The sequence below is a fragment of the Hibiscus syriacus genome, unplaced genomic scaffold (genome assembly GCF_006381635.1).
Source record: "Hibiscus syriacus cultivar Baekdansim isolate YM2019G1 unplaced genomic scaffold, ASM638163v2 tig00113124_pilon, whole genome shotgun sequence".
Classification (NCBI taxonomy): Eukaryota; Viridiplantae; Streptophyta; class Magnoliopsida; order Malvales; family Malvaceae; genus Hibiscus; species Hibiscus syriacus.
In genome coordinates, this window is record NW_024063444.1 from 153,439 (window position 1) to 178,737 (window position 25,299).

Sequence of the window (25,299 nt, forward strand, 5' to 3'; positions counted from 1 at the left end):
GAGATAGAAAGTGATCCGTTTCGGGACAATTGAGGAATTAGAATCGAATCAAAGCAAAGCTAAGGTGAGTGCAATTTATTTTGTACTTATTTTATTGAATTAACATTGGCTTGTGATGAGCCAGTGATGGAGTTACTATGTTAAGAAGTAACTTCTAAATTGTTATGTGATTACCATGTATGCATTAATACATAGAAATAGATGGATGCTATGTTATATGATTTATATGCTTAAGTGAAAATGCAACATATGATATATGTTATTTGACATGACATGCATGGTTACATGAAAGAAAGCTATGTGACTACATGTATATGTGAAAGAAGCTATAAGCTTATATGCACATGTGATATGTGATATGAATTATATGAAATGATTTACGTGAATACATGTATATAATACATGTGATATGATGAGATATATGGTTACACATACATGTGGTATGTGACAGAAGAGAAAGAACAAGTGATACGAAATGTATAAATAAATGCTCATAGTATGATACGAGAGCTATAGGTATAGTTGGCATGCCAAGAGTCGAGGGTTTACCTATGTTGAAAGGAACATATGGATAGTTGCCGAGGATCTTTATGACCTCTGGATAGTTACCGGGGTTCTTTGTAACCTCTGGACAGGTCCTTCGGGACGAATACTGAACGAATGTTCGGTGCCCCATGAGGGAATTTATACGAGCTGTGGTGACAGCATTAGTGCACAACCTCAATGTACTCACATACCTCTATTCTCAATAATATACATGAGCAATGAAATTGAAAGACAAATGAAAGTGAAAGTGATACAAGAAGGTAAGTTGCATGTGTGCATGACCTGATTGTATATTGTTATCATACAATAGATTCATACATATTGATATGTCATGATTCAATGATATGAATGCACATACATGAATTATATGATGTTATGTGTGTTTCTGGGTATAGTGATATATGTGTTATATGATGAGTATATGGTAAGTGGAAAGGATTATTGATAGTGTTTGCATATGTATGTCTTTTGTATATGAAATGATATATGGTTATATTATATGTTTATATGCCTCACTAAGTCTATGACTTAGCGTGTAAGTGATTTACACGTAGGTACCAAGAAACGAGAAGTGAAAGAATAGAAGTGGCAAAGACAGTATCACTACTAAAAGATCAGAGAAGTATTTGACAAAGTATGTTTGGTTATGTATAAAGTGTTGGCATGTAATAAGTCATTAAGTACGAGCACTCTGATCAAGTCTGTATTTTGTTTTAAATAAAGTTTTAAATTTCCCGGGATTTTTCTTAAGAGTCAAGATTTGAAAAGTCAATGTGACACGTCGGACTCGTATCCGGGTCGGGTACGGGTTGGGGGTGTTACATTTTTTATTTTATTTTGTTTTATTTTATTTTTTTAACATTTTTATTATTTTTCTTTTCTGAAATTTAATATTTTCTTCATTTATTTTATTTTTTCTTTTAACATTTTTTATATAACATTTTTTTAAAATTTAATATTTTCTTCTTTGATTTATTTTTTAATTTAATTTTTATTTGATATTTCTTTTATTTTATAATCTAACGTTTTCAACTTTTTAGAGATAATTTCAATCGATCAAATGTAATTAATTCCAATCAAGTCTTTAAATTTTAATTTTCGCAATTAAGACAACCGACAAATTAAAATGGTACTAAAAGGGCAATTCAAGGGTGCTAATCCTTCCTTAACTGTAACTGACTCTCCAATCTGACATATTTCTAGTAAAACGCAGACCAGGTAAGATGGTGTCCGATCAACCTAAATATTTTTAAATGATCGGTGGCGACTCTAACGTGTTTTATTTAAGTCGAAACCCAATTCCGGACCCATCCTAAAGACGGTCGCGACAAAAATATATTAAACCATTATTCAATAATATTTTTCTATGAATGAATTTATAACTGTCAAACTTTCATTTTGGTGATACGTCAGACCCCAGAGCCAAAGTGATTCATAAAATAAAGGTAAATTACACCGTATACCATTGATCTTTGTTCAATGACTCGTTCATAAATCATACTATTAAACTTTTAATTTTACTAATTATAACATTGAATTTTAGTTTTAAATTTAATTATGTTATTGTGTCGTTAAGTCAATAACAAAATAATAATATGACTAATAATTACTGACATGGTCTACCACACCAAAACAATGTCATTTTTGGTGCAATTATTTGGTGTCAAAAACGATGTCGTAGACATCCAATCATCACTCATCACCGATTATATGTGGTGGCAAAATCGGTATCGAAACTTTCACATTTCACTCATATTTCTTCTCAAATAATTAATTTTCTATGAAATCCACCCAAAATCGATAAAATTAAACAAAAAAATCTACTATTTTTTTAGATGTTTAGAGGTTTTTTTATATTTACGGGATTTGAAATGTTTGTTCGATAATTTAAAGAATGAGAAACATTATTTCAAGAAGACGAACAACATACCTCAAAACTAATCTCACTGTACGGTCTTAAAAAAGTCGTAACATTTAATACTTCATACTTTTAAATAAAATTTTATCGATTTTATATTAATTTCCTGAAAAATCAGTTATATGCTGCTTGAGATAAAAATAGGTGTCATTTTCATAAATAATCTTTTAAGAGAATAATATTTTTCATAAATAGTTTTAAAAAATAATGTATTTATATAATAAAACCACCTTTGAATCTATTTCAGGCTTGAAATCCTCAATAATTGCTTTTTTTAGCAAATAATTGCATATTCAAATCAATAATATTTGACGCTTTCTGCCGTCATTTTGCGACTAATTTTGTCAGCGGTAACATATTTCTCATTAGACATTATATAATTTAAATATTATTATTTCCTACTGTAGTGTAATGAATATAATTAAGGCAAACTCCAAATTTGACTTTGATTTATTCTAATTGCGGCGGGGATATGCAACTTCGTCCTTCATGCATGCATCTTGGAATTTACTTTTCCTCGCACGTAACATTTCTTTAATTTCCACCCATTTAAAATTTTAAAATAATAAATAAACGAGTTAATTATTATCGTTCTAACTTGTAACAATATATTTTTTAAACTTTTGTATTAGGTATCAATTAATATTAAATTAGAGTAATTAATTCTGAAATCAATTAATATTTTTAAAATTATATATAATAATTATAAGATAATATATATTTAAAATATTTTTTAATCATCCCTTACATACATCCTGTCGATATTATTATTTAAATTCAAAATTTTTCGGATAAATAATATTTTTTTTATTATTGAAGTGATTTGATTGATTTTGACGTCGATTAATATTAAATTAGAGTAATGAGTGGTTGAGAAATGTTAGCCTAAAATTGCAAAATGCCGCCGGGTGTACTATCCGTCGCCATTCTTATTTTGTTCTTGGCTATTCCATTCTGATTTATTTAGTAAAATAATTGGAACATTTACTTTGAACCTCAAAATCACGACTAAATACATCGCATGACTGAGTTTAATATAAAAATAAAATTACAATCCCAAAACAGTATTGGGGGCGTGGAATTAAAGTGTTGAAAAAATCAAAGGGGGACTTGTCCAAAATTAGACCAAGAAAGTTTATCTAAATTCGACAGTTCTTCATACCCAGTCAAGGGCCTACGCATTAGCATAATTCAAAATATTAATTTTTGGTAACATAAATTTGAAGATCTGGATTTTCATTTACATACAATGTATGTTGCATTACTCAGAAATAAATAAATAAATTCAAATGCATACTACCGCTTAATTTGAAAATATAAATTTGTAAATAAATACTACATGGGCCATGCAGAAAAGTTGAAATGCAACTGGCCAACCTGTTCTACCTGTTATCAACGGCTGGCTATATCTTCTTCTTCAATTCAAATATTTGACAATAAAGCTACCAAATTTCCTCTTCCATTAGCTCACATTTCTCTGTTACACACAATCATTCCGCAAGAGTTCTTTCTGTTTATATTCCGTCATCCATGGCCGTTTCTCCTAGAGTTCTCCCGCCAAGAAAGCGGCGGCCGTCACCATCTCCGACATTAGCAGACTTAAACCTGATCAATTCGCTTCTTTCTCTGTCTCAGGAAATCTCGACCCTTAAACCTCTTCAATGTCTTCTCATTCGAAAGTCTCTTTCCATAATAAACACGTCCAAGCTTCTTGCAATCTTATTCGAAGAGCTTCTTCGAGATTCAGTTTCTAACGTCTTCTTCTCTCCTTCAACACTCCTCTGCTTCGAAGAGATGTACATTGTTTTACAGAGAATAAAAGCTTTGATCGAAGATTGTTCCAATGGAAGCAAGATGTGGATGCTCATGCAAAACTCACATTTGGCCAGCAGTTTCCATGAGCTCACCCTCGAATTATCAACTGTCCTCGACATTTTCCCTGTCGAAGAATTTGATCTGAGTCAAGACGTGGAAGAACTCGTCGTTTTGGTTAGAAAACAGTGCTCCAAATCAAAACCATCGGTAGATCTCAGAGACGATTCTCTCAGGCGAGACGTTTTAGCTTTGCTCGATCTCATCAAGAAAGAGATCGTCCCGGATCATTTAAAGCTCAAACGGATCGTGGAGGATTTAGGATTAATCGATTATTCAACTTGTAGAGAAGAAATTTCGAGTCTCCAACAAGAAATCCAGAACAAAAGCGATGAAAAATCCAAATCGGAGATTGTTTCTTTGATCGGACTCGTTCGTTACGCTAAATGTGTTCTATTTGAATCTTCAACGACGGAGAAACCAGGCTATCGCCGACGAAAATCGATGTCAGATATTACTGTTCCAGTAGATCTCCTGTGCCCGGTGAGTTTAGAGTTGATGCGGGACCCAGTAGTCGTGGCTTCCGGACAGACGTACGATCGGGAGTCGATTAATCAATGGATTGAATCTGGACACAACACGTGTCCAAAGACAGGTCAGACTCTGGCCCACACGAACCTCATCCCTAATCGTGCTTTGATGAATCTTATTGCCACGTGGTGCCGTCAACAAAGGCTCCCGTTTGAAACGGCGGGAAATAACAATAAGGCTAACGGCGTTAGAGCCGCCTTTGAATCTACGAAAATGACGGTGTCCTTTTTGGTCAACAAACTGTCGGGTTCCCCGTCCATGGAGACGGCTAACGCTGTCATTTATGAGCTTCGTGCCCTCGCTAAAACTGATTCGGATACCCGAGCCTCAATTGCCGAAGCTGGCGCCATACCAATCCTTGTCCGATATTTAGCTCCGGGTGTAGGCTCCGAGCACCCAAACCTCGAAGTGAACGCCGTTACAACGATTCTTAATCTGTCCATCCTAGAAGTAAACAAAACGAAGATCATGGAAACTGACGGAGCTTTAAACGGTGTTATCGAGGTATTACGTTCGGGTGCGACGTGGGAAGCCAAAGGAAATGCAGCCGCTACAATTTTCAGCTTATCAGATATGCACGCGTACAGGAGAAGGCTAGGGAGGAGGACACGCGTCATCAAAGGATTGATGGATTTGGCGAAACAGGGGCCCACAAACACCAAAAGGGATGCACTCGTGACAATTTTGAATTTGGCGGGAGATAGGGAGACCGTTGGGAGGTTAGTGGAGGGAGGAGTGGTTGAGCTCGTGAGCGGAGTCATCAACCTGATGCCGGAAGAGGCAGTGACGATACTCGAGGCGGTGGTGAAGAGAGGTGGATCAGCGGGAATTGCAGCCTCCTATGATTTAATAAAGAAATTAGGCATAATTTTGAGGGAAGGTTCAAATACTATGAGAGAAAGGGCGGCTGCTGCTTTAGTCATAATTTGTAGAAAAGGGGGATCAGAGATTATGGCAGAGCTAGGAAAAATTCCGTCAATCGAAAGGATTATATGGGAAGTGATGGGGACAGGAACAACGAGAGCTCGACGGAAGGCGGCGACACTACTTAAGGCTCTTCGAACATGGACTGCTGGTTTGGATAGTTCGATGATGATGAGCGGGAGCGCTACTACATCAAGAACCATGTTAGCAACATAATTGTAAGAATTTGTTTCATTCTTTTTTTTCTGAGGTCGATTTGTAATGTTGGAAGAGAGGTAAAATTGTACTTAAACCATTCTTTGAAAGTTCATTCTATCACTTTCTATTTTATAAATTGCCTTCAAAATTTGATCCTACTACTTACTATATAGTTGATATACACATTAATTATTAAAATTTTTCGTATGAAATTAACATAAATAAAATTTTAGGGTGAGTACTCATAGTAAAAATAACAACTAAAATAAAAAAATTTAAATTCCAACACTCATAGTAAAATTTGCATCCGCCACTGCTTTTATTGGGCCACCAAATGTACGCATAATCACTTTCTATTTCTTTTAGGAGTCAATACCTTGATACATGGCATGTATCACATAGTAACTTTTGACATGTGATGTATTTTATGTCATTACTTCCGATATATAATATGTATTATATCATCATTTCAACACGTGATATATTTTACATCATAACTTTAAACACATGGCAATCTCACATTAACGACTTAATGACTTTCGTCTAACTAAAAACATTTTGTCTCAAAATGAAACGATGGAAGCTAAAATACTTCAAAAAATAGAAACTAAAATAATTATTTTATCAAACATAAAATATGAAGAGAGAAATTTTAACATTATAAAGAAGGGTAAACAATCTGAATGATCATTAAAGTTTGATTAAGTTTTAATTTTTTCACTGAACTTTCAAAAGTTACAAATTAATCATTATTATTATCAATTTGTTACAAAATAATCCATCGACGTTAGTTGACTTAACTAACGTTAGCAAGATAACGAAATGCTGATTTGGAATGTTAAGTCAGTTAATTTGGCTTTCCAACTGTCAAAAGAACCTGTCAAAACCCATCAATATTGTTTTCTTCTTCTTCGTGGCTTAACTCAAGGGCTTTCTTTAACAAACCCTTTGAAACCGAGGAATCGTTGAAGGAAAACCCAACATAACCGTCCTCGAAACCAAGTCAGAATAACCAATCAAAACCCATCAACTTTAAAACGGAAAGCTTCTCTGCTTCAGGTTTTTTTTTCTCTTCTTCTTCACCGCTTCACTCGACTTTAACAAAAGTACAAAACCAATTCGTAATCGATTCGACCAGACCTTTCGAATCTAGAAAAACTTTAGAAGATGCCCAGTAAGAGAAAGAATGAGAAGTTATAGCTACTCTTACTCATGTTTTGGGTGTTAGCCCGTTAGGGTTTTGGGTACGCAGACCCACCAAGTTGCTGCGAAGAAGGAGAAGTATGATCTTTAGGGCTGCTCTCGGAATTTGAGTGTCTGAATCTGAGCTTCCTCCTTCGTTAAGTCGAACTTGAACATGCCTTTCTGAATAGAGATCCGCCTGTTTCTACTGCATTGGATTTGGATGATCTTAAACCCTACTACTTAACTTTATTTTTCCATCTGTTCATGAATTCCATATGAAAAATATTAGTCTAGCTTAAATCCAAAATGCAATATGCAGACAAGTTGAGTTAAATGACTTCGAATCTTGAAACTGGTGGATTTTTCCATCTGTTCATGAATTCCATCTGTTCATATTTTCCATCTGTTCATATTTTCCATTTTAGATTCGTTTTCAGTTTGCTGTTGTTGAAACCTTTCTCCCATTTCCATTTGATCTACGCTTTTCTGTTCTATTTTTTCACATTTTTTTTATCGAAATGGGTTTCTTACCTTTGCTTTTGAAACTGGTTTTCGAAATAGTAGGCCCTGGATTCTCCCAAGACTTCCACGACACTCTCGACAAATGAAAGACTAGACATTCCAATCCTTTTAGCGACAATTAGAATGTTGTAAAAGTAACAACAAACTGGGAGAATTTTGACCAGAGATTTCTAATTTTTAATTGATGGAATGGTGACGTATATTTGGAACTCGGAAATGAAGGAGAGAAGCTTGGCAGGAAAGACAACGACGAGAATAGAGCAAGTGCTGGGAAACGAGAGAACGAAGAGGCGCTGATAAAGAATCCAAATGGAGTGAAAGCAGTGGTGAAGGTTGTGTTCATGGGAGGAGCTTTGACGCAGTTGCTGTTGCAATTAGTTGAAGCCCCCAAGGAGTCAAACAGGTTCTCCAGCGTGGCATTTGATGGCTGTTAAAGTCAAGTGACTATTTCGTTACAAATCAATAATGTTAGTGATCAATTTGTAACTTTTGAAAGTTCAATGTGAAAAATGAAAACTTACTCAAATTTTAGTTACCATTCGTGTAATTTACCAAAAAATAGCTTTAGAGCCACACCTCTAACTATTATTTGCCACTCTTAAGCCTTAGTACATGTGAAAATGGTGATTTTCCCGATATATCACCGGTGAATAGTATATTTTTTGATCTAACACCGGTCATATTATATTTCTTGATCTAACACCCTTAGTAGTAAATCGCGCCCTCTGTACCGTGCTATACGATGATTTGGCGCCACGTAGGGTATAGCGCGCCCCCTGCACCGCGCTATACGGTGATCTGGCATACACGTGGGTATAGTGCGGCCCCTGCAGCGCGCTATACGCCACGTAGGGGTATAGCGCGGGGCAGGTATCGCGTTTTGTATAACTTTCCTCGCTATAAATACCATTATCCGCCGGTTAAGTTTCTCACATCTCTCCTCTCAACTTATAAATTAATACAACAATTCCGTCAACGAGTCAATAATTCTGGCAATCTTCTCATATTTTATTTAGAAGTTCGTGTGATTTTTCGTTATAAGGTAATTTTGTTATAATTTTTTAATATATTTATTGTTTATTATGATTATTTGAAAAAAATATTATATTAATTATTTTCAATTAATTTTTGTGTTTGTAAAATTGGAATGCGGGAACATACGTCGAAATAGTTTTGCGGTGCAGGTAATAATATTAAATTATATTATTTAATTTATTTACGTTGATGTGTAAAAATTTTATTGTGTTATATGTTCGTTCATATATAATTTATTAAATCAAGTTTGTTTCATTTATTTTTTTTACAGATATAATAGTGTTGCACTTTTAAACTCAAATAATGGCGCGATTTTCAGCTATTGTTTATTATGATGGTGAAATTCGAGAAGATGAAACTGGCATTGCTTTCGTATCAAATGAGCGCGTTAAAATATCATTCAAGAGAAACATAACTCTTGATGAGCTGATAACGAAGATTTCGAGGAAGATTCATGTTGGAAGTAGTAGAAGAGTGTCGTCGTTGCAATATAGATTTCCAACATTATTGTTGTCATTAACTTATACAGCGTTCGAACTTTCGAACAATGATAATGTTGAAATGATGGTTGAAGCTCAAAGTAATTATTCAGACGCCGCTATTGAGATGTATGCATATTTTGTTCAAGTGCGTGCTGTTCGAGGTCAATCATTAAGCTCCCACTATGGGCTGACTGAACAAGTTGATCAAGTTGACAGCCCAACGACAGTAATGTGTAATGATTTTAATGCCATAATGGGGAGACATTCATCCGTAACTCCTTACAAAATATACCGAGGTAGGTCGACGAACAATCTGTATGACAACATCGCATCCAGTTCAAGGGGAAGGCATTCATCTGTAAATCCCTTTGACCTTAATATGGAGATGCCATCGACGCAACCATCTGTGCAGTTTCATTTGACGCGATGGCTTCAACGCTCTAGGGTGAGGCATTCGACTGCGAGCTTTTTCGATCTCAATATTGATATGCTTCCATTTCAAAGGGAAGACGTGCAAGTAGTAGGTTCTACGACCTAAATGTGGAGAGCATAGAGGAATCATCATCTCCACCAGAAGAATCGCTCATTCATCTGTAAATCCCTTTGACCTTAATATGGAGATGCCATCGACGCAACCATCTGTGCAGTTTCCATTTGACGCGATGGCTTCAAGCTCTAGGGTGAGGCATTCGACTGCGAGCTTTTTCGATCTCAATATTGATATGCCTTCCATTTCAAAGGGAAGACGTGCAAGTAGTAGGTTCTACGACCTAAATGTGGAGAGCATAGAGGAATCATCATCTCCACCAGAAGAATCGCTTCGTGAGCTGGTGCGGATGGCGCTGAGACTGGACTATTCATTCACCCAGAATCACCGAAATTCAACTCCGATGATGATGAAGTTCCAGGAAATGTGGCACAAACTGACCCTCCTGCACACATGTATGAAGCTGATTATGGTGCAATGTACGGGCCAGAATTTGCGGATATGCCTCATCTCGGTGACTATGGGTATTACTCATCAATAAATAATGGTGAGTTATCTTTAGGCATGGAGTTTTCAAGCAAAGAAGAAGCGATGATGGCTATCAAAAATTACAATATCCGTAATTATGTTCAGTCCAGAGTAGACCGCTCCACGACCGAAAAATATGTATGCTACTGTGCCCAGCGTGAAAACGGATGCAATTGGATGGTTCGCGTATCGAAGAGGAAGAGGAAAAACAACAGATGAGAACTAACAGTATACAACGATCCTCACACATGTTGTGCTGGAGGGGTCAACCAAGATCATCCCAACTTGGACTCTAAAGTGATATGCCAAGCCATCATGCCCATGGTCAAAGCAAGCTCTCATATAGCTGTTGCAGTGTTGATTTCAGATATACAATCGCAGTATGGGTACACTGTCTCTTATAAAAAAGCTTGGTTGGCAAAACAAAATGCCATTGTCAAACTTCATGGCGAATGGGATGCATCTTACAACGAACTTCCAGGTTGGTTTAGGCTGGTGTGGATGTTGAATCCTGGGACAATTGTGGACTTCGAAACCTCCTATGCATACCATAATGATCGAGTTCTTCGCGATCGATGTCAATTCTACCGGGTTTTTTGGAGTTACCCACAGTGCGTTAATGTTGTCAAATACTGCAATGTGGTACAGATCGACGAGACTTTCTTATATGGAAAATACAAGCAAGTTTTATTATTGGCAGTTGTCCAAGATGGCAATCGCAACATTCTTCCAGTTGCTTTTGCTCTTGTCGAAGGAGAAGATACATCTTCTTGGGCTTTTTTCCTCCGAAATTTACGGGCACATGTTATCACGAGGGAAAACATCTGTGTCATTTCAGATCGCGGAGTTGGGATCAAAGCAGTAATGGAGTCTTTGGGTCCAATGTGGCAACCACCCTTTGTCCAACATAGGTATTGTCTTCGACACATTGCCGCGAACTACCATGGAAGGTACAAGAAGAATGATGAGCGTCAATTAATTGTGCGCATGGGTAAGTGAAACTTAGCAAGTTTATTTTCTTTCGATCGTTTTAATTTTGCAAAGATAGCAAGTTAGTAAGTTATACATTTTTTGATCAGGTTACGAACTACTTCCTCGAAAGTTTGAATCAATATTTTAAGAGTTACGAGCGAAGAACGAGGAAGGATATGATTACATCAGCCTCATCGATAAAGAAATGTGGACGAAAGCATATGATGGTGGATATCGATATGGACACATGACGACCAACTTGGCAGAGGCAATCAATTCAACCTTGAAGGGTGCACGTCACTTACCAGTAGCAGCTTTGGTAAAGACTACATATTTTTGTTTGGGGGCTCTTTTTGCGAAGCATGTCTATCACCCTAGATTAGTTGCAAATCTACAGAAAAAAATTGTTGCATCAAATGGAATGTCTGTAACAAGCTTCTCTAGAAGGAATGAAATGTTTCATGTCACAGAGTTGCCGCGACCTCTTCAAGGGATTGATGATGTGTCGTTAAGAGTAAATATAAGGGACAGAACGTGCGACTGCGAGCTTTTCAAAGTTCTAAAGTATCCATGCTCTCATGTGATAGCAGCTTGCTCGCATACACGTCAAAACTATATCCATTTTGTGGATCCCATATACCTACTATCTGAAGTTTTTAAGGTATACGAATTTGAGTTTCCCCCCATAGGTAATGACAAAGACCCTGATGAGGTTCAAGATTGGCTTCCGACTGTACCAAATCCGAGTTTATTGAGGGAGCGTGGTCGTCCAAAATCTAATCGAATTCATTGGGATATGGATATTAGAGAAAGATCTAGACAAGACAGAAGATGTGGGCATTGTAAAAACCCAGGACACACTAGAAAAACATGTCCACTTCTATTGTCATCAAGTAACAATTGATGAGGAAATGATGTATTTTATTATCAAATAATAATTCTTGTACTTTAATTTTCATTTACTTCAAGTTAATGTCATTTGATAATCACCGATGAAGATTAAAAAAACAAACACAATCATTAAATTTTAACAAACTAATAACAATAAGTATTAAATGGTAAATGATAACCAAATTACAATAACTGATATTAAATGATAATAAACAAAACAAACTGAAATACATTAAAAAGTCCAACAAATTTAACAAAATAAAGTAAGTATTAAATGAGAAATAATAAAAAATTACAATTTAACAAATAAAGTAAATAAAAATAATAAAAAACAAAATCTATCGATGCCTGCAACGCGAATGTGTTCCGCAGGGCGGTGGCTGTCGGTCTCGAGGAGGATTTCTTCGTATCACTGGTTCTGACTCCTCACTGTCATCATCATCACCATCGTCATCGTCGTCGTTGTCGTCTTGCGCAGGTACATTAGGTTGATGAGGAGCTGATGACGATGAAGCACCTCTGTAGAATAAGGACCCTGGAGGTGTATGACTGACTATCCCACCGGCCTGCGAAAACTGGGAAAACTCATAAAACCCAGACATCGCTGAGTGTGAAAACTGTACAGGGGGCGGTGTCTGTGTTGCGGCCATGGGTGATGAGGCTAAACCCGCCAAATATCCAATATATGAACCCCATGTTAGATCTGCAAACATAGACCCATAATAGCCTCCAGAATTGGTCATCTGTGACGGTGGCGGTGGCGGGGTCATAAAACCAGGTGAAGGCGGCGGCATCTGGTAATGGAAAGGCGATGGCGGCATCATATATGGCTGCGGCATCATATATGGCTGTGGTGGCTGCTGGGAAGGTCCTGCTTGTGCAGCTAAGGATGAACCGGAAGCACCTGCTCTCCGTCCACGAGTCGGGGGACGATGGTGCTGTGTCGGTGAACGTCTCTGTCGACGTCGTGGAAATGTCTGCCCTCGTGCATCCTCGGGAAGTAGAAACGGTTTCCCGTTACTGTTGAACCACTCATAATAATCCTCAGCATACATCAAGAAGTCAGTAAAAATAGGCTCTCTACGTAGAAGGCGCCGATGTCGATCCTCCCACAACACGACCCACCCATGATGCCTCACCAGCCAATCTGTATCTGTCTTGCCGCGTCTATCTAAGCTATGCAACTCGTCCATATTGCGAGATGCTTCCAGAATTGGTTGAAAACAACCAAACTGCCGGAGCACGCGATCAGTGGAGTGCCACTCGACGGTCACATAACAGATCAGAGGGACCATCGCCATCCAAACATCTAATGGACCCCTCAACTCAGGTGGGATCACCGCCCTCACATCATCAGTAGAATATGGCACCCATTCAAACTAAAACAATAATATAATTTTTATCAAAATAATAATCTAATTATATAACTATAATCTAAAATCGATTTTTAAACATTAAAATTCATACATGTGTGCCAGCCTTCTGATCGATTAGCACCCTAATCTTTTCTAAATCATTAGGTAGCTCCTGATGATTTTTCTTATCAGTAGACCACCTATTCAAGGACAAAAATTTGTTATACGCTGTATAAAATTATTAATATACAAAATCAGTTTTATAATTACCTCAGAAGTAGTGGAAATACGAATGGGTTCTTCACAACGGGACATAAAAAGGGCAATCGATAACATGCCCAAGACTGCAGCAGCAGGAGACATCCGCCGATAGCATTACGCCTGTAGTCAGTGGCTCCACACATCTCCCTGTACAGCAAAGCCAAAACTGCCGATCCCCAACTGAATGATCCGGTGAGACGAAAGTCGCTAAGATGTTGCAACCACATGCAGTGAACTAGGTTGCGCAATTTTTCTAGCATCAGCAACCCTCCTATCAGCTGCAGTATGCATGCCCGTGCATACATCTTAACCTCATGCTCAGAGGCGTTTGCGCTTAACTCCCGAAAATTGGCATCTAACCAATTTAACGGTATCCTACCTCCGATAAAATCTTTCGGGACATTTCCTAGACTATCCCGACACAAAGTAGTCCAAGAACCGGAAGCTATCCCCGATATCACATCTCCATCCACCGGAAGCCCCAGGTGCATAAAAACATCCTCAAGCGTGATCGTGCACTCTCCGCACGGAAGATGGAATGTGTGGGTCTCCGGCCTCCACCGCTCTACTAAGGCAGAAATCAGGTCTGGCTCTATCTTACAGTGACCCTAATATCTACCTTTGTAACCGAATCCAGCCTTTACTAAATACGACAAGACACGGCGGGGTATCACTAACTTAAGATTCCTAATAAAATGATCTAACACACGGTCCTTCTTCTAAAAATAAATAATTACAAAAATTAATTCTTAATCTAATAATCATGCATTAAATGAATTAACTAATTATTACTAATAATTTAAATTAAATTAAAACGTTAAAATATTACCGTATCAGCAAAGTGTCGAGATATTTAATTCTTAATCTAATAATCATGCATTAAATAAATAACTAAATGTTACTAATAATTTAAATTAAATTAAAACGTTAAAATGTTATCGTATCAGCAAAGTGTAGAGATATATGATTTCCATTCGAGCGAAGTAGACTGCCTTCCATTATATATCTGTAAAAGAATTATATTAATAAAATATTAAATAAAGTAAAAATATAATAGTAAAAATATTATAAAATATACCTTAAAAAGAGAGTAATTGAGAGAAATTTAGAGAATTTGATAGAATTTGGTGTGATAAAAGTGATTGAGGATGAGGGTATTTATAGGGAGGATGGGGCGTGAGGGGGGGTAATTAGGGGTATAGCGCGCCCCCTGCACCGCGCTATACCCCACGTGTCAGATATCTAGGTATAGCGCGCTGCAGGGGCTGCGCTATACCCATGTGTATGCCAGGTCACCGTATAGCGCGGTGCAGGGGGCGCGCTACTATACCCCACGTGGCGCCAAATCATCGTATAGTACGGTGCAAGGGGCGCGCTTTACTGCTAAAGGTGTTAGATCGAGAAATATAATCTGACCAGTATTAGATCAAGAAATATACTGTTCATCGATGATATATCGGGAAAATCGCAAGTGAAAATAGTCCTGCCAGCAAAACCATATAGACACGGTACAAGACTGTCTTATATTGGAGCACACTCTGAGTTAGACAAAAGGATAACCCTGTCCTGTCTGTCAATATTCCAACAAACTCGCCATTAACTGCAAAGGAAATTTGCGTACAACACCAGATCATTAGGTCCCCCATTCCTTACCACATTTAAGGTAAAAGATACGCAAATTTCTCGAGGAACTGGTTGTACAAATCCCAACCTCTTAAAATCAATGATCCACCTCAGATAAGATTAACGCGATACTTGATATTGTCTTTTATGGAAGTATTTGCGATAAAATCGAGACAGGCGAGCATTTGCTAGTGTACCGTCAATCCCGAGAGAATTTATGTAGATGTACACATCGATACCAAAATGAAAATGGGTGATCGACGAGATGAAGATAGGGTTGCAGTTGCTATCATTTTGCTTATTAAGTTAATGATACCCAGAATATGGAAAATGATACCATAGCTTTTTCAGCACCATTACTACTCTCAAAAGCTTCTCCTTTTGACTTCTCTTTTGTTATCGGACGCTTTTCTTTCCGACTTATCTTACTTTGATTTTTATTTATGTATCATCACATCTGATTTTTATTTTATGTTATACTCGCATTCGAATCACATAAAAGAGCATATGGTTAAAAATGTTATTTTTTGAGTTGTCAAAGGCATGTCTTGAATTTAATCAAACCTATGACAATATGATAGATAAAGAGCTTTTAATACTACGATCTCGAGTATTTTAGAAGATAACTAACAAAATTTAAGATATGATCAAATTCAGGACATGTATTTGACAGCTCATAATCAACATGTTTGGCTTTGAATTTCTCAAATCTCACATTGTTTAGATATGAGATTTTCTTTAAGTGTTTAAACATAACCTTTTAAACATGCATTAATTTAGTGGTTGATTATAAGACTAATATATATATATATATATATATATATATATATATATGACGTTGTCGCCTGAGTTGTGATCGTGCAAATACATGTCTTTGACACACACCACATGAGTGTTTGAAAACTCGAACCGACCCATGCTTACCTAATTATAAATTTCCTACAAAAATAAAATATTATTCACATGCATACAAATGTATCTGAAAATTTAATTAATTATTTTATTTATTTTGTGCTGTAATCGTAGTATATAATCACACATAACAATGGGCATAAGTAGAAAACTGTGTTACCTATTCTCATCCATTCAAAACTTTAATCCTTCAACGACACTGAATTAGGTTATAACTAATAATTATGCAATTTTTTTTTGTTACAAAAAGTTTAGGTAAGAGGTGTTTCTCTCAATCTAGGGTCAGGATATATCTAAAATTCAATTGGAGAATTTACAAATTGTTCACCAAGAATGACAGTGATAAGATTGGTCAAATAAAATTATCTTTGATTGTCATATTGACATTGGTCGAATAAAATTCAAGGCTTATCTTTAACAACTCAATTTCAATAAATTTGACAATCAAATTCTCAACTTTCATATTGTTTATATATGGTTTGTTTTTAACTGTTTAAATATAATCTTTTAAACATACACTCGTTGATTGATTGAAGACAAAGGCTCTATAATCACACGTTGTCATCATCTAGTCGACTAATGCTCGTACCTATTTAAATCTTAAAATTTAAAAATTTAAACCCTAAATTTTAAATATAAATCATAAACTTTGAATCAATAAGATATGCAATATTAAAATAAATACACTTGTGTAAATTAAATGAGTGTTGCTCTCCCTTAAAATTATAAATTTAAACAGTTATATCTACATATACGTATGCTGTCAATAATTAAAATAAATTATAAATAAATATTATTTTATAATTTCTCCATATCATTTTTTTAATAATTTTCCATACAATGAAAGTTTATAAAAAAATAAAAAAATCGATTCAATTAATTTACTCATCATATATTTACCTCATATTTTGTTTTTAACCGTTCACGTGACTCTTAATTTTATCCTATCAATTTGATCAATATAATCATTAATTTTTAATTCACTCAATCGAAATGATATGACAGCCATGCTACAAATTAAAATAAATTAAATATATAATTTAGACCTTTCTTTTTATTTTGGGTAAATTAGATAAATATTACAGTTTGTTTTTATATTATATTTTTTTAATTTTTTAATTTATGGTAAAATCTACAGTAATTTTAAAGACACCCAAAATATATCTTCACTGTTTAAGAAATTATTTTGAATAAAAAAATAGGACACCATAAAGATACGACGTTTTCACCGTTTATTTAAAAAAAATCACTCGGATATCATACATACATGGTGTCTTTACTGTACTAATATTAATATTAAAAAAATGGGACGGCAGGCTTCCAAACCGTCTTCACTGTGCATCATTATTTTGAATTTGAAATTGAACCCGGTAGAGCCGCGCAGTTCTGACAAATAATCACGTGTGACAGTTTTAATATATAGTTAAAAATATATTATTGATTTTATTATTATTTAAATAAAAAAATAAAAATTATCTGAAATATTATTATTTTTATTATTTTTATTATTATTGGACATTTTACTTATTTTTTTTATCGATTTTGTTATTGTTAAACATTTTACCAGAAATATTAAAAACATTAATGTTTTAGGTAAAAATAATAGTCTTTTAAATAATTTTTTATTGATTTTATTATTTAAATAATAAAAAAATCAGTATCACTTTTTTAATTATATATTAAAGGCGTCTGTATAACTTCCCCGCAGCACGTGACCAACAAATTGCAGGGGTGAGGCGGGTGTATGAGACTTTGGGAAATGTAGTAGAATAGTATTGATTAATATATAGAGAAGGTGTATTAATAATTTATTAAAAATTAAAATATATTGTGTAAGGGTAAATGATAGGATAAGTAACAGAAATATAATTTTTTAGAGAATTAATTTTTTATGTTAAATATATGAAGTTGAAGATGGAGTGTGGGGGAAAATTAGAGTAAAGAAGAATGAGAAAGATAAAGAGAGAGAAAGTTAAGTGAAAATATAGTAAGTTAAATTTTGTATTTTAATTTTTATTTAAGTAATATTATATTTCAAGTTTTGTTTTAAATTTTTAGATTGTATATTGTTGATATATTTCAGTATATTTTGAGTAAAAAATAACGAGAAAATGATATTTAGAGTTTTGGTAGAATTTTAGTGGTTTTGAAGTAATATATTTGTTTTGATTTTTGTATTTTGATTCAAAATATATGTGTTTCTTAACGTGCAGAGAAAATGATCGACAAGTTTTTAGCGTTTGTCTATTGCAATGGACAAATTTTGAAAATTGATGTCGAGATTGTATTTGAATCTGAAAGCCCTATTAACATGATGTTTAAAAGCGAAATCACGCTTCAACAATTAAAATAAATGACAAAACAAATGAAAATTGGAGCTGAGATTGGTGATTTGTAGTACACGTAGATGACATGTAACAATCCAGTCAGATATTCTGCAACATCTCTTTGAGATGATAGTAATGTTAGAATCATGATTGCAGTACATGAATTAACAAATACTCAAATTATTGAGTTATATGTTGAGGTGCGCGAGATATATAATGTTCCCGGCTCATCCAGAAACCTATTTAGAAATTCATCTGAAATGGGTCTTGCCAATGGGACATCGAGTGCATTTAATCCATATTGTTGCCTTTCGATATACGCATATGTTGATCCTAATGTAGATGTTGTCGTTGAAGCCTTCGAGGTTGTGGGGGAAACACTTATCGATTCTAGCGATGATGACGAAGAGGATATCTATTTGATTGGTGATGACTTTATTTTCGATGGCAGTGAATTTACTTCTAACGATGACGTAATTACATTCTACCAACCTCCTACTCACATGAACTTAATAGATTACGATGCGATGAAGGTGCTTGAATTTATGCAGATGGCTTCGGGTAACTCTCATGACTTATCGATTGGGATTCAATTTAATAAAAAAAAGATGAAGCTATATTGAAAATTAAAAAGGATTACATCAAAAACCGCGTGAACTTCATTGTTGTAAAATCCAATCTGAGAACTTTATTTATAAAATGTATTAAATACGAAGAAGAGTGTAATTGGAACATCCGAGTGTCTAAACTTCAGAGGAAAAGTGCTTGGGTGATCACAAAGTACAATGGCGATCAGAAATGTTTACGAAGTTCCATCCAACAAGATCATCGACAATTGAACCCGAATGTAATATGTGAATACGTGAAGATGTTGGCTGCAACAAATCCAAGGGTTCTCATTTTAGTGATACAAGTTTCTATTAAGAAATAGTTTGGATATCAAATAAATTATGCCAAGGGTTGTCATGCAAAAGAAAAGACAAATAAGTTAGTGTTTGGCGATTACATTAAGTCCTATAATGAGCTACAGGCTTTATTACAAGCAATGAAATATTTTATCTCAGGGAATAAAGTAAAGTATCAAACATTGGATGCATACAATCCAGAAGGTCGACTTGTGGAAGGGAAGAAAATATTTCATCGATTATTTTGGGTATTCAGACCATGCATCGAATGATTTCCATTTTGCAAACAGATGGTTCAAGTTGATGGGACATGGTTATATGGAAGAGACAATCATGTATTGTTGATAGCAATTGTACAAGATGGTGACTGAAATATATTTCTGATTGCATTCACAATTGTTGATAATGAGTCAGCAGAGTCTTGGAACTTCTTTTTGAGTAATTTACGTGAGTATGTTGTTCGAGAAGACGATGTTTTCCTGATATTTAGTAGTGGAAAAGACATTTTAGTTGTAATTGAACGGCCAGTAAGTCGTTGGACACCTTCACACGCATATCACACGTACTGTATACGCCATATTGGTAAGAATAGTTGGGAAATGTGAAAAAACCACCACATTCGTCGTGAAGTTTTAAACATAGGTAAGTTTAATTCAGTCAATCTCAATTATATAAGCATATATAGTTATACATTTTCGTTGTTCTTGATGCTAACATCATATATGATGGAAACATGATATGAACTATTATAACCGAAATTCGAGAGGAAGTTAGAGTATTTAAAGGTTTACGACAACCATGTGTGGACATGGGCAAACAACATCAGAAGGGAAAGATAGGCTCAATCATACGATAAAGGTCGAAGATACGGACAAATGACAAGCAACCTTGTTAAAGCCAAAAATGGAGTACTAAAAGGGACACACCATCTCCCAATTGCAAGCTTAATGAGAGAGACATACTACATGTTAGATAAGGTTTGGAGCGATAAAGGGATGGAAATCAAGTCCATGATAAATAGAGAACAACGTTAGTCTCTCGATCTTGTGAGAAAATGTAATACAACATGAAGAAGTCAACCTCGATGATTGTTCACCAGTTCGACCGACTAAATCATACATTTGATGTTGTTGAATCCATATACAACAACAAAGAAGGACACAAAAAAATATTTCAAGTTGATATTTGAATTCGGTGGTGTGACTGAGGTCGATTCCAGGCATGGTGATATCCATGTGTCCATGTAGTTGCTGCATACATGTCTGTAGGGGTTGATACGTTCACCTTTATGGATGAATGCTTTAATTTACAGACGATAATAAAAATATACAGATGTGAGTTTTCACTGATCGTGAATTCACAATATTGGCCACCAGCATAGCATGAAGTATGGCTACCGAATCAAGAAATTCGTAAATAACTAAAAGGAAAACCTCAATCAACTCAAATCCATACTAGTATGGATCTTAATTATAGAGAAACAAGACAACCAAAGAGATGTAATTTCCATAGGGGTGAAGGACATTCAAAGAAAAAAATGTCCTAATTGACCAAGTTACATGCCTCAATAATTTAATATTTGCAATGTTTTAATCCTTTGTAATTTAAAGATGAACGTTTTATTATTCCATCTATTTGTAATTTGTAGATGAACGTTTTATTATATTTGTAATTTGTAATGTTTTAATATTTCAAATATTTTATTGTTGTATTCCATCTATTTTTATTTACGTTTTAATATTTCATCTATTTGTACTTAAAAACAAGCCATAAATGTCATTTATTCATGCATATAAAAAACGAAAAGTACATGAAATCATTATTCCTTAATTTTTGTCCATGTCGATGTGTCGTGGAATAATAATACCTTGGTGGATGTCGATTTCGTTGTGGCTTTGTAATTGAATGCGATCTTTCTCATCGTCAGTCACAATAGACATAGAAGCCAGTGTTGTAGAATAACAATCACCACTCAATTCTCCCGTAGGACTTTAAGTTGGCATAGTAGACATTGTTGTGAAAAAACAGTCACCACTTTGTTCTCCCGGGGGATTGTACATTGGCATAGTAGACATATAAGCAGTCATCTGTTAAAAATTCATGATGTCATCAATATTTTGGTCTCCCGTAGGACTGACACATTCATGTATGTATGCTTTCAAATAATAAAAAATTTGATTGTGTGATGAGCTACCATCGATTACTGGCTCCTTTTCCCATATCGCCATCGATACTACTGGAATCTTTCCCCACACAAACGGCCAAGGGCTTGAAGGGTGTTGTGTTACTACAGCTTCATTATAAGATGATGTCGCTTCACTACGAGATGTGCTTACTCTACTTGTAGATAATTCACTGCGACCACCATATTTATTTTTATAGTTGGAACATTCACTTCGTTCTTCGATCGTTGTCAAGTACGATCTTTCATTCGCAAGATAATATCTGAGGTATTCTGAATTCTCCCAATCAAAATCATCATCTTCAATGAGAGTGTGAGATGGAAATAATGAAGCTATGACATTCCACATATCAACAAAATGAGCATGTATGACTTTCCAATTACGTTCGAACTTGCCCCGTCTATCTACATCATGGAGATAATCATAATTCGCTGGAAATTGTGGAATAGGTTGGTGGAAGCTAAACTGCCTCAACACCCTATCTCCAAACTAGAAATCGACAACAAAAAAGTGAATCATTGGTGTAACAACACACTAGAGATTAACATCCACCACCAAATAATCTAGTACATCTATAATTATATCATCATTGTCGTATGGCCTCCAAATAAACTGTAAATATTATATATAAACGATTACACAACAAAGTAAATTATAAAATACATAATATGTGAAATTGTTTTACACTAACCTTGCCTTTTTTTCGTTGACCTTTGCAATATATGTCAATCATCTATCTAAACACTCTGACATTGTTTTACACTAACCCTGGCTTTTTTTTCGTTGATCATCTGTAAACAAATAATATGTGAAACTAACAAATAATATGCTAAAGATATTTTAAACTAAAGTAAATAAATTTTAGATTAAAATCAAAATATTATCTTTCAATAAGAGGAAAATGAATCAAATTTCGAGTAATCAATGTAAAAAAAGGCAATCGTTGCCAAGCCCACTCTTGTAATAATAGTAGGCATCCATTAACGTCTACTCTTTTTTTTACCATTTTCTAATAAGGAGACCTTGCAGAACTCACAATATGAAAATGCTAATATTGATGAACCACAACTATAGCTGGCAGTTTCCCAAAATTCATCCATGAATTAGAGATATTGTGTGCGAACCAGATTGCCATAACTATTGGCATCAATATCCTTCCAATGAGTTGTATGATATATGCTTGATCTCCACGCTTAATCTCCTCTCACGTACTTCATTCTTATACAATAACCTTTCATAACACTCTCGTTTGTTACTTTTCCAAGATATTTTAAACAAAGCTGCAGAATAGTGAAAACGCCATGTCTTCGTGACGTCAGATTTTTATTTATTTTTAAATGCCGAATAGTGGTGAGATTTTTTAATGAACAATGAAGACACCATATCTTCGTGGCGTCCTATTTTTTTATTCAAAATAATTTCTCAAAATTACTATAGATTTTGTCATAGATTGGAAAATAAAAATAAAAAACAATATTTAAAAAAAAACTGTAATATTTATCTAATTTACTCCTTTATTTTGTCTAGAAAGCAATCTAACTGATTTGAAGCCATAAACCAACTATCCATTTTTAATGGTAGTACGAAAATCATAGATGCTGGGGGCCCTAGCGAAATTTTCTAAAACAAAAACAATGAAGAATCGCCTTTGTTTAACATGTATAAAAAACAGTAATGATGAGTATGAATACAAAAAAAATTCTGATTACTCATTAATCCCCATTAACAAACACCTCAACTCAGTTAACACCTGGTCCCACTCTTGTGACCTTTCTTTCTTCAAATAACTTCACTTTTTCCCAGGAAAAAAAGAGAGAAATTTGATGGGAAATTACAGGTTTCGGTTCTCGGATATGATGCTCAATGCCCGGTTTTACAAGCTTAAAGACATGGGAAAACCAAAAACCATGTCCATTCTTCGAACAAACAACGCCAGATTTCGTCACCTTCATCATCAGTATCACAGCCGTCAAAAACCAAGCAGAATCACCATTTTCATCCCAGAAAATCTTACTACTTCACTAGAGAGCTTGTCCCCAGTGATGGATTCAATGTTTCTCCTACGAAAAATAACAAATCTTCAGCTTCCAATTTACTTGACCCGCCCAGAATATCAATCATCTCAAAAACGATCCAGGAAAAGAATCATCTAGGAAGCATGTTAGCTCCTCTGTTTCTTCCGGTTGTCTTTATCGTGCCACGCTCTGGACAAAGCCTGATTCTCCGCCGCAATACTCAGCTTCCTCCTCCTCTGACGGCGTCTCTCAGCCGCAAGAATTCAGGTCTGACTGCGTTATCATGACTCAATCGTTCGATAACATGGTTTCCTTATCGCATTCTTCTAGCTGCAAAGCCATGGATTCTGAACTCAAGGACATCGTCGTTGTCGATGACGGAAGCAACAAGAAATTCAACAAGCTGGAGGAGTTTGACAACTTTTCTGAATTTCAACTCCCTCGGATCATAACCAAGCCCGTTGAATTCAACTATAACAAGGAACAGAACATCGAACCAACAAATCATCGAAGGAGTTCAGCTAAATTTGAAGAAAAAAATGTTCGTAGTTCATACTTGGTGAACAAGAAAACGTGTCCGGGGAGGAGATTTTGTGTGAATTCTCCAGGGCTAAGGCTGAGAATTAACTCTCCGAAAATCGGAAGCAGAAGATTACAGGGTCATTCTCAGAAAAGCGTGTCATGGAGTCCGATTTCGAGTTGGAAGAGTCTGTCGGGTAGTTTCGCGGTGAAGTCGTCGTTCAATCCTCAGAGAGACTTCAGAGAATCAATGGTGGAAATGATTAGGGAGAACAACATCAGGGCATCAAAGGATTTGGAAGATTTGCTTGCCTGTTATCTTCTATGTTGCACGGGTACGATAGAGGATGGGCGTTTCAAGTACCCGAAACGTCCCAGGGACGTGGTACGTACCGGGGACGTGCCACAGTGATAGGGTACGGCCGAACGATACGAGGATGTTTCGGTGCTCGTTGGGGACGTTTCGGGGACGGCAGCAGCCACCACCGTGCGCACCTTGTCTTCTACTCTTCTCCACCACTGCGAAAATCTTCAGCGGCTGTCGCAGCAGCCACCACCGACCGACCAGGTGATTCTCCTCTTCTCCTCCTCTGCTCCTCTTCTCCTCTCTTCACTTTTTTCTCCTTCATTTTTCCGTTTGTTGCCTTCTATGGTCGGACACTTTCTTTCACTATTTTGTTGTTTCGGTTCACTATGAATGAAATCCCAAAAGTACCTGTTTGATTAGCTAAATTCATTCACTTTCTTCCACCCATTCTCGGGAAGGTCAAAATGGGGATAGTTATGTTGTTGATCTGCTTCCACCCATAAATCGGTTATCCGACCAAACTACTGTTAATGATGACTCATGGTTTAATAGGGCAAAAAAGAAAGAGTTATTGTTGGAGGATGTAGTTGGTGGTACTATTGGTTCTTCTACTGCCCAGCCAGGCATTGGAAGTCCTTTGTCGAGCAGTTCAAAAGGAAAGAGGAGTGAGATAGACCGAGACGAAAATGGACTTGGTAGAGAGGTTTTATTTAGAAATGGAAATAATAAGATTGGTTGACCAATATCCAATGTTAAGGGGGAAAGGAAATTAAAAATAAAGCCCAAGCAAAAAAACAAATC

At 35.6% G+C, this 25,299-nt stretch overlaps 1 protein-coding gene across 1 annotated transcript; it reads left to right on the forward strand.

The window, feature by feature from the left end:
- The first annotated feature begins 3,886 nt into the window (after positions 1-3,886).
- On the forward strand, positions 3,887-23,959 carry LOC120185684 (U-box domain-containing protein 16-like). The gene is made up of 4 exons (XM_039189844.1): positions 3,887-5,951; positions 8,409-8,453; positions 18,726-19,130; positions 23,616-23,959. The coding sequence occupies exons 1-4, from the start codon at positions 3,995-3,997 to the stop codon at positions 23,957-23,959; spliced, it is 2,751 nt and encodes a 916-aa protein (XP_039045775.1). The 5' UTR covers positions 3,887-3,994.
- The last annotated feature ends 1,340 nt before the right edge of the window (positions 23,960-25,299 follow it).

Coding starts and splice junctions, on each gene's coding strand:
- LOC120185684 (XM_039189844.1), top strand. CDS start 3,995: ATGGCCGTTTCTCCTAGAGTTCTCCCGCCAAGAAAGCGGCGGCCGTCA. Junction 8,454..18,725: donor ATACGATGATTTGGCGCCAC/GTAGGGTATAGC, acceptor TCATGATTGCAG/TACATGAATTAACAAATACT. Junction 19,131..23,615: donor ATTTATGCAGATGGCTTCGG/GTAACTCTCATG, acceptor CTTCATCATCAG/TATCACAGCCGTCAAAAACC.